We start from the raw sequence: 10,823 nt of genomic DNA, 5'->3' as shown, positions 1-10,823 counted from the left end.
TACTAAATAATGTCACATAATATTGAAAATTCAAATAAACAATAGCCAATGATTATATATAAAAGCAAAAATATAAAAAGGCATTAACCTTTACGGTAAGCATTCCAAACAAAAGAATCTCATTTTTCTCTCACAACATAATAAGTAATGCACTAAGTACTTGTCCTAAGGATATGAATACACACAAATATAATAATTGTGTGTATAATAACATTTGATAAACAATTTAAAATATAATCAAAAAATTGCATACCTAAAATTGTAAACGAAACTCTTTTAAATTGACGAAATTATCAAGGATAGAATCTGTAGTAAAAGTTTCAGCAATCTCTCTTTCAATATACACAACCAAATTATTTGCAAGAAAGTCATACTCCATTTTGTTCGAAACCTTGTTTTCACAATTTTCATTGCTAAAAATGCATGTTGACTACTTACTGTTGAAACAAGTAGTGTTAAGATAAGATGAATTAACCTATCAACCAAATGATAGGAATTTGACTTTCTTATCTTAGCTAATCATTGGCACAACTCAGAATAAATTAAAAATCAAAACTTTAGTAGATATCTACACAAACAGGTGAAAGGGGTTAAGGAGAGTAACCGCAACAGTGAATGTCAGTGGCGTTGGTAACGAACGTGTGAAGAAAACACAACATTGAAAAGAAGAAAAGCTAGAAAACAATAAGGGTACCCAAGAATGGACCTTAAATGATTATTATGGCTTAATGGTCGAGCAGTTTCACTTTCCTTTCTTTCACTAATGGTCTTTGTAGCAATAATTGTTGTGTAGTGTATTGAGGGCTGTTAAAATATACGTTTTCAATCAGTAAAAGGCCATGTATTGTGGGTTGTTACATTTACGTTTTCAATGATTAAAAGGTTCATAATAATTCATCTTCAATATATCTTAATCTTTAGATAGGGCCAAGACTCCACCTAGCTAGGGCCAAGGTCCATAATAATCCATCTTCGATAATAATCTATCAATAATAAGTAAAAAAATTTAGCTAGGGTCTAGGCCTCACCTGTCACCTCTGAAGCACGGACTCGGCAGTTTTTTAAAAAAATACGTGTCCGACACGTGTCGGACATGGACACGCTTCGACACACTCCGACACGCGATCAATATTTCAGGACACGTTGACTATTTGGACACGCGAATTTGACCGAATCAGACACGGTCAAAGGGCAAAAATGTAATTTTTTTGAAATTTTTATAAAATTAAAATAATTCTAAAAAAAAACAGACAGACACAAACACAGCTCCGTCTCCATAGCCGTCTGCTTCAACCTTCTTCCTCCCGTTGTTCTTCGTCGTTCTTGTTGAAGAGGGTGGTGGTTTTTTGCTAGCTTCTAAACCCATTAACTCAAGATATGTGGTGGCTAGAGTCCATTTAGTGTGATTGAGAAGAGAAATGAGAAGGGTGGATATGAGTATGACTATGAAAGAGAGAGAAGTTTTTCAACAAAGAAAATGGCAGAGTGAAAGAGTAACTCAGTAAAGTGGAAGACAAAGGAGAGATTTGAGCTGGGCTATACGTGTAGCTTCTATCTCTGTGTCTAAAACCAAAAAAATTGGATATTAAAATAATAGAGGTAAAATGTCAGCCACAAGAAAGATTGGGATATTAAAAAAAAACAAAAAATAATGAAGGTGAAATGTCAGCCACGAGAGAGATTGTTCCACTTTTATGTTTTTATACTTTCTTGTGTATTTGATGAGTGTATTATATAAAAAACTATATCACATATATTAAAATTATTATTTAATATCAAAACGTGTCCTAACGTGTCGAAAATTAACATTTTTTTAAATTAACGTGTCGACGTGTCGTATCGTGTCGTGTCCCGTGTCAGTGTCCGTGCATCATAGCCTGTCACTAAGGTGGCTACACCACTATGTCGATTTCCAACAGTTTAGATTTTTTTTACACACAAAAGCATGATAACAAATTAAAGGTATATGAAACTTGAATTTCTTAAGTAATAGGAAGGGTGATGGAGGTGAAATAGATGAATATACTAAGAAAGTGATGCAATAATATGAAATACAATTTGGTGGAGATACGAGATAATTTAGAAATCACAATAATATGGAGAACAATGGTGAAGAAAACCCTCCCTTAGAAGAGGAGATATTTATAGTGTGAGAAAAGATTCCTAGACGTGAGAATGATAATGTCATAATCATTTTTAACTCTGTGTCCCACCAGACGAGTGAGACTGTATGACCCGTCATAAGGAGAATAAGGTGTAAACGAACCTTTCATCTTCAAGTGAATATGGACTAGACATGCCATGCGACTAAATGGGGAGTCCAAGTTGCTGTTTCAAACTAAATCTACTCTCCATTTTGTGATTTTGTTCATTAAATTTATTAGGAAAAAATTCAAAAAACCCTCTTTGATTTGATCCAAAATCATTTATTGTATTTTTTTTATCACTTATCTCCTTCGTGATTTTTTATCCTTCCAAATCTATCTTTAACGTCGTTAAATATTGGGCTAATGTATCAATTTTGCCCTTACGAATAATAAAAAATATGGGGGAGGTAAGTGATTAAAGAAGAGAAATATAAAAGGGATAATCGATAAAATATTAAACCATAGGTTTTTGAACTTTACCCTTCCAATGATTAAAAAAATAAAAAGAAAAAAATTTGATGTGAGAAACAATATGTAACTAAACAAGTTACTGAGGGATATGACCATTGAAAATAATGATATTTGATTCAAATGTCTTCCACATACCTCTTTTATGTTTGTCATTTACACGTGTCTTTTATGTTTGTCGATTTGTATTTAAATATATCATTGTTATACATATAGATGATTGATAAAGAAAAAATTATTGTTATCCTAATAATTTATTTATTTTTATTTTTGTTTGAGTCTACAGAATAAATTAATAATTAAAATATAAAAAAATAAAATATTAAAATAATAGAAATAGAGTACCAATGACAAATCTTTTTATATTTAAAAAATATTTAAGTAAATTGCAAGAGTGTCAAAAAATATAACGATAATCATCTCAGTTTTAATTTTTTTCACAGCGAGGCATTAAAACATTTTTCTTGGATAACACATGGTAACGAATCTTGAAATATTGGTCATATACCCTGTTAGTTTGTTCAGTTTCATATTGTTCTTTACTTCAAGTTTTTTCTTTTCTTTTTCTTTTAATTGTTACATGGAAAAAGTTCAAAATACCCTATATGGTTTAATATTTTATCACTTATCCCTTGCACTTCTTTTTTTAATTACTTAACTGCTCTAATTTTTTTTTTTTATTTGCATGGGCAAAATTATCATATTAGCTCAATATTTAACTGTATTGAAAGTGAACTTGAATGAAAAAAATTGCAGAAAAAATAAGTAATCAACAAAAATACAAGGGTTAAATTATTTTGTTGCAAATCGCATGAATGAACTTTTCTCAATTCACTTTATTTACTATAATCTGAAAATTTTACATATAGATATTTACTAGATTCTTAAAATTTTACATATAGAACGGTCCCCGTGAGTAAAAATCTAGAGTTCAGAATGATGGTGGTCTTTATTGAGTGTATGCTATGAATCTACTTGTCGGTAGTTTTGACTATGATCAAACAAACGTCGCAGCAAGAATGATCTTGTGAGAAGTTGATGAAAATAGACTTTTAGTAAATCCTGAAAATGGACTTCGTGTGAATGAACTGACTAATTCATATTGTAATCATAGTTATTTGGAAAGTTATGAATAGCTCGAAGGCTTATTACATAGTGTTCTAAGGTGATAATATTATGGGTCGGTGAGTTTATAGGTGGAAGAAAATTATGTTTACATATGGGGTTTATGTGAAAAAAATTATACATATGGATAGGTTTATTGACAGTTTTTGTTGATGATGAACAAATTTCAAATTAAATATGGATTTTTTTCATCTTAATATTGTGAATTTTGGTTTTTGTTTTTTTTTGTTTGTTTAATGTACACATTAATATCTTAATTAAGTATTTACGTAAGATGCTTATCCTCCACTCAAGAAGATAATGACAAATTTCTAATTAAAATATAATGAAAAAAATATGAAAAACAATTCTTTTTTAAATAACTCATTCTTATTAATTTAAATCTAAACGGTTATACCTAAACAATAGAAATATATTTATGCTTTTAAAAAATGTGAAAGTGTGGTCCTTGATATACGTTTATATCCTTTTACCTATAATTATATATTTCAAAAAATACATAATTATAATATAATTTTTTTTCTCTCTTTAATTTTTTTTTTTTAGAAATTTGTCGTTGACATAGAAAAACAAAAATTTTATATTATAACTATGTACTAAATAAATAGTTATAAAAAATGAAAAGACATAAACTTATATATTTTTTTTAAAACAAACACTAAACCCTTATAAAATAATGAAATTTGCATCTATTATGTCACGTGACACAAAAAAGTTTCCTACACACACAACATTTTGTGGGACTTGCATTTTTTGAAGCAAAATAAAATAAAATTAAGGCACGTAAAACGAATCTCTATTACATTACACAATCAATTTTTCTACAACATAACTCTTATAAAACTCTAAAATAATATTACAGATAAATAAAATATGAATCAAAATAAGATAAAAGAGAATATACTTTGAAAAAGTGGATGCTGACTCCAATTAGTCACATGTGATGAATGACTTGTCCAGTTACAAACCACAAGCATCTTATTTTGTTTTTATTTTATGATTGTTTCTATTTTCTATAAGGTAGTGCTTATCCCTTGTCCAAAGTCGCAGCCAACCCCTTTTAGAAAGGACAGACGCCACTCCCAAGTGCGGCTGCTTGTAGCTATCCTTTGCTCCTTCATTATCCCTTACTCGTAAATCAGGAATTCCACATGACGTAGCCTCGAAGTGGTAAATTAAATAAGTTCCTGGCATGTGATATAAACATCCACATTAAATAATTTGATAAAATATATGAGTTAGTACACTTTGTTTAAAAATAAAATAAAATAAATTAGTGCACTTTAACATTTTTTATTTCACAAATTTAAAAGGGAAATGATCTACTATTACTCAGTAATTTTACTTATCTCTAACTATTATAATTTATAAATAATGTGTGTCATTATTAATCATTTGAATTGTAAGATATAATCAGATTAATATCATAGTTAAGTATTAAACATTCTTATTTTTAGAATTTCTATAACAGTAAAGAACAAAATTCGCAGTTGCATCCGAGAAAGCTTGCAAATTCGCAATTCCTTTTTATTGTGGCCATTCAGACTCACTACTTTCCCCCATCGTTACTGCCAAACCAGGTTTTTCTTAAATTCTAAGGTGGTGAAGCTGTAGAAGACACATGTTCCATCTTCCAACCATATTTTTGCAAAGGAGTAAGGAGTTGCGTGCTGAACTCATCTATCATTGCATATACAGCCCATTATATTTTTGGTAATATTCAAGGTATGGTAAGAATGAGTAAAACTTAATTTTAATAACAATTTTCATTTCAAACCACATGAATTCTTAATGTCCGAAAAATAAAATTATTAAAATAAATATGACCACTTCTAACCACACGCTTACAACTGCAAAAAAAATAAGCAAAAAAAAAAAAAAAAACAATTTTCTACTCTTTTTTCATGGACCAAACAATGATGCATTAGTTTGTTGAAAACATTCTCAATAACAATTCAAAGGATCAAAGAATTCAGAAATTGGTTGCTGACTGCACAATTATGTGGAACTATATATATGCAATATGCTAATAATATTCCTATGGAGAATTGAATGTAACCCAACCTAGATAAAGTTGGTTCAAATAATCTTGGACAAAAGTCAGTAACAGATATGTATGAGAAATAGTTAATATCCCCATCGGTGCATGGCGTGCCAGGTGACGCATGTACTAGGTATTGGAAAGTCATCCTAAGATCCAATCAAAGCCATGCAACACCACACAAACGACAATAACCCTCAAAGATAAAAGACTCACCAATCTCCCTTCAAACATTTCAAACACCTTGGTTTCTCTCGAAGCCTCTCAAATTTTCTTTACTTCCTTCTCCTTCACTTGTTCCACATTAGCACAAGAAGCCATCAAAAAACTATTCTATAGTTCCAAACCAGACTTGTCTTTTGGCTCAATGGAAGGCAGAACAAGCTCTGAACTCCCCCCTGGCTTTAGGTTTCATCCAACCGATGAGGAACTAATCGTTTATTACCTTTGTAACCAAGCCACATCAAAGCCATGCCCTTCATCTATCATCCTAGAAATGGATATCTATAAATTTGATCCATGGGAATTACCTGGTATATAGTAACATCACTTGCCAAAGCTTTTTTATTATGCATAAATTTGTATGTCTTGCACATGCTTCATTCATTATAATACTAACATATTATAATGGAATGCAGATAAATCAGAGTTTGGAGAGAATGAATGGTATTTCTTTAGCCCCCGAGAAAGGAAGTACCCAAATGGGGTAAGGCCTAATCGAGCAACAGTGTCAGGGTATTGGAAGGCTACTGGCACAGACAAGGCAATCTATAGTGGATCTAAGCATATTGGGGTGAAGAAATCTTTGGTCTTTTACAAGGGTAAGCCACCAAAGGGGTTCAAGACTGATTGGATTATGCATGAGTATCGATTGGTTGAATCAAAAATGCAAACTAGTAGGAAAATTGGGTCCATGAGGGTATGCCTTTTTTTAAGCCTTGGCCTCATTGTTATTTTCTCAATTTTGACATTTATAGTTTGCTATTCAATGTTTCTTTATAATTGACCTCTCACTTGTGGTTGGATGTGTCATCAGCTGGATGACTGGGTCTTGTGCAGGATCTATAAGAAGAAGAACATTGGAAAAGCATTGGAGCAAAAAGTTGAGTACCCAATAGTCCAAACTACTAATCTCACTGCTGCAAATAATGATGGTGAACAGAAAATGATGAACCTTCCAAGGACTTGTTCCCTCACTTATCTTTTGGATATGGATTACTCAGGTCCAATTTTATCTGATGGATCCTACTACTCAACCTTTGATTTTCAAATTAACACTGCCAATATTGGAGTAGACCCTTTTGTGAAACCTCAGCCAGTTGAAATGACTAACCATTATGCAGCAGATTCAGAAAAGTACCAAGTGAAACAGAGTAGCACCATCAACCAGCCCATGCTTGTGAAGCAAGTGCATGATCTGCTAGGATATGAGTATGACCAACAAGAAACAACAAGAGCTTGGATTGTCTAGACATGACATGAGCGTCATTCATATAATAATCCTGAGGATTCTTTCCTGAAGTGTGTCAAATATCTGCTATATCCCAAAATGGATTTTCAATGTATCATTAAATCTTTTTCACTAATTGTACAAAAGGACAAGTGTGTTGGCTCTTAATTAAAGTTCACACGTCTGGAATTACCTTCGTTATTTTTGATACGGTTCAAGCTTTGAATGCATTTGAAGCTAAACTTGGTCACTCACTTATTGGACATAATACAATGAATTTATTATACATTGGGCAAATTCTGTACTACAAGTCAATAATTAGAGGCCAAAGAGGTATTCAAAGTTAATATGATTATTTGTTTGCACCTTGTCTTACTCAACAAAGAGATGACGAAAGTATTGATTGAAAAAAACAAAGGTCACTGAACAGTTTGGAAAGCAAATAAAAGCGCGTTTGAGATTGGACTAAATAATAAGGAGGCTGAGGATGATACATTTCATACTTTAATTTAATACTAATCCTTGTAATTGAGCTGTCAGGGAATTGAAAGTGAATAAGTAGAATTTAAAATAAAATCACTTGAATGAGTCAAATTTCATATTAATGTGTTGTAATGTAATTTGGTCTAGCATTCTTGGGAATGTTAGGTCTAGGACACGAAGCAGATCAGGTCAAGCATTTCTTATACTAATAAATTCATAAGCGCCTAAAGATTGCCAGAGAGCCAGAGAGCTATAGCTAATACATAAATAAAATATTAACTATACCAGCTATTGACAATAGCAGCCTTGTCTCCAATAATTAATATAAGAAACTGAATTACTGAAGCTTTCATTCTCTTACGAATCGATTACTCGTGTAAAATACATAAACTCTGCATTACTATTTATTTCTTAATTGCTCTCTTAATTTTGGATTGTTGCCAAAATTATATTCGTATACATATCTCAGTTGTGTGAATCACTTATCCTTTGCAGATTGATAAAGAAAAGTGGAAAACTGCATTCTGCATACACACCGTTCCCACAGCAAGCTCCCAAAGCACTGAACTATCAAATCGCAATTCAGGTTAATTTTTAAATCGTGAATTATAAATCGTATTGAATCAGATTCAAAGACATAATTAAAAATAACTTAAAATATATCATATAAATAATATATGGGAAAAACATTTATCCGACAACTTGAGATAAATTTATCTACGGCCACCTCAAAACTACGTCGTTTTGTTTATTTATTTTCTCATATTAATTGATTCACTCTTGAAGGAGGGTTATGATTCACTTTTTCTCTCTCTTCCTTCATTACCATTGATCCATCTTTATACGATTATGATTTAGTAGCCGGAGATAAAATTATCTCCAACAGCTTGAGAAACGATAAGCCCATAATATATTGGCTTTAATGTTTGTAAATGTACATAAGTTATCTACATTTTTGAGTTGAAAAATTAAAAAATTATAATGAAAAAGACTATTATAACTCTAAGACAAATTATAACTATAAAAATACATTGATTTCCGTCTCAAAATGATGTCGTTTTAAACTCAATGTAAATAAATTATCTACATTGACTATAGAAAAAGTGAACCCTAATATATAATGTTCGATGTAATGATTTTAAGTTAAGAACTAAGTTAGAGGTTTAGGAAATGTAAAAAATGATTTTGGGAGAATTACCGTCTACAATAAGTATGATAATATTTGAACCAGACTAGTTAGGTGGATTTAGATATTTTTATGTGAAAAATAGTTATGTGATCATGTTATTTAATCATAACCACTCATTTAAAAATTATACATTTTTCTCTCTCTTATCTCATCATCATCAGTAAGTGATTGTGATCAAATAATATTATCACCTTTTCACATGAGAAAGGATCCAAATCCCTAGTTAGGTAATCAATAAGCACCGGTGGATATATAAAAAAATTAAAAATTAAGAATTAACAAAACGACATAGTAATAAGTGTAACAGAACAAAATCATAAGTGATAATACCTTTTTTTGAGTTTTATAAGAGTTATGTTGTAGGAAAAGTGATTATGTAATGTTATTGAGATTCATTTTGTGTGCCTTAATTTTTTTAATTTTTTTTTTGCTTTAAAAAATGTGGACCTCACAAAATATTGTGAGTGTAGAAATTTTTTTGATGTCATGTGACACAATAAATGCAAATCTCTATCTTTTTCACATAAAGTGAATGCATGAAACTTATGTTTCATAAAAACGAAAGCAGAACAATGTTACAACCAAATAAAGTGCATATCAAGTGTGCGAGTGACTTGTGTAAAACAATGTTGTTAAAATTAAGATCTTAAATAAAATTGAAAGAGAATTAAAAAATCGTAAAACATAAAATTATAATTTAAAATAATTGTAAAAAACGTAAAAATATTTGAAATATTAGTAAAATTATTTTGAAAAAAAAAATATCATAAAAATATAAAATTATAGTGATAAATCAAGATTTTAACAACAATAGTGTAAATTTGTTTCAAAAGAATTAAAAACTTATCAATGAAAGAGCCGCGTAGTACGCAATGAGTAAGTGACGGCAATGCAATAATTAAGTAGGGTTTATAGCTCGTCTAGATCCTTTTCATCTAACCATTTAAAATTATTTGACTTTTTAATTTCTTTTTTCAAAATCGATGAAATAAAAACAAAAAAGAAAAGAAAATAAATTTTTTTTTTATAAACCACAAGTATCCTTCATGGTAAATAATTATGTTCGAGTCGAAAATATTTATATCATGGAAAAAAATAGCTCTCTTAAGGACAACTTTTTGCATTCACAAAAACTTAGGGTGTGCATGACAACCATTCCATTCCCTAGCACTGTTTCTGAAAAGAAACAATTTTTTTCTATTTCTGTTCCTTGGAATAATTTCTGAGGAAAAAAATGTGTTTGATAATATGTTCTATTTTTATTCCGAGAATGAGAATTACGTTTGATAACATAACAAATAATATAATAAAAAATAATTCCTATTAAATGTAAAAAAAATTTGGATTATCCCTTTCCTTTCCATATGATGTGGTTGTGGTGGTGGCGACGGCGAGGAGTGGCATGGTGGTGGTGGCGGCGGCGGCGGTGGTACGGCGGTGGTGGCGTGGTGATGATAGTGGTGGTGGTTGTTGTGATGACAGTGGCTGTGGCAATGGCGGTGGTAATGGTGGCGACGACGGTGGTAGTAGTGGGGATGGTGGTGGTGGAGGTGACGACCGTGGCTGCGACAATGGTGGTGGGGATTGTGGTTGATGGCATAGGTGGCGGTGACAATGGTAGCAGTGGCATGGTAGTGGTGGTTGTGATGACATCATGGAGGTGGTGGCAGTGGCTGCGGCGGTGGTGGTAAGTGATAATGGTGGTGGTGGTGGTGTAATGGTAGCGATGGTGGTGGTGGTGACGGTAGTGACTGTGACGATGGTGGTGGTGGTGACGGTAGTGGCTGTGACGATGGTGGTGGTGGTTGGTGGCGGTGGCGGTGGTGGCTGCAGCAATGATAGTGGTGGTGATGGTAGCGGCGGCATTGTGGTGGTGGTAGTGGTGGCGATGGTGGTGGTGGTAGTCGTGTGGTGATGACG

At 31.8% G+C, this 10,823-nt stretch overlaps 1 protein-coding gene across 1 annotated transcript; it reads left to right on the top strand.

The window, feature by feature from the left end:
* Positions 1–6,035: 6,035 nt before the first annotated feature.
* LOC133313504 (NAC domain-containing protein 2-like) lies at positions 6,036–7,489 on the top strand. Its single transcript, XM_061514888.1, has 3 exons — positions 6,036–6,314; positions 6,420–6,700; positions 6,818–7,489. Exons 1-3 carry the CDS (start codon positions 6,149–6,151, stop codon positions 7,250–7,252), a joined length of 882 nt encoding a protein of 293 aa, XP_061370872.1. The 5' UTR covers positions 6,036–6,148; the 3' UTR covers positions 7,253–7,489.
* The last annotated feature ends 3,334 nt before the right edge of the window (positions 7,490–10,823 follow it).

The sequence above is a fragment of the Gastrolobium bilobum genome, unplaced genomic scaffold (assembly GCF_033153095.1).
Source record: "Gastrolobium bilobum isolate Gb01-03AN ecotype WA unplaced genomic scaffold, APGP_CSIRO_Gbil_v1 utg20048, whole genome shotgun sequence".
Taxonomy (NCBI): domain Eukaryota; kingdom Viridiplantae; phylum Streptophyta; class Magnoliopsida; order Fabales; family Fabaceae; genus Gastrolobium; species Gastrolobium bilobum.
Note: the sequence above shows the minus strand (reverse complement) of the source record. Positions and strands in the feature narration are given on the sequence as shown.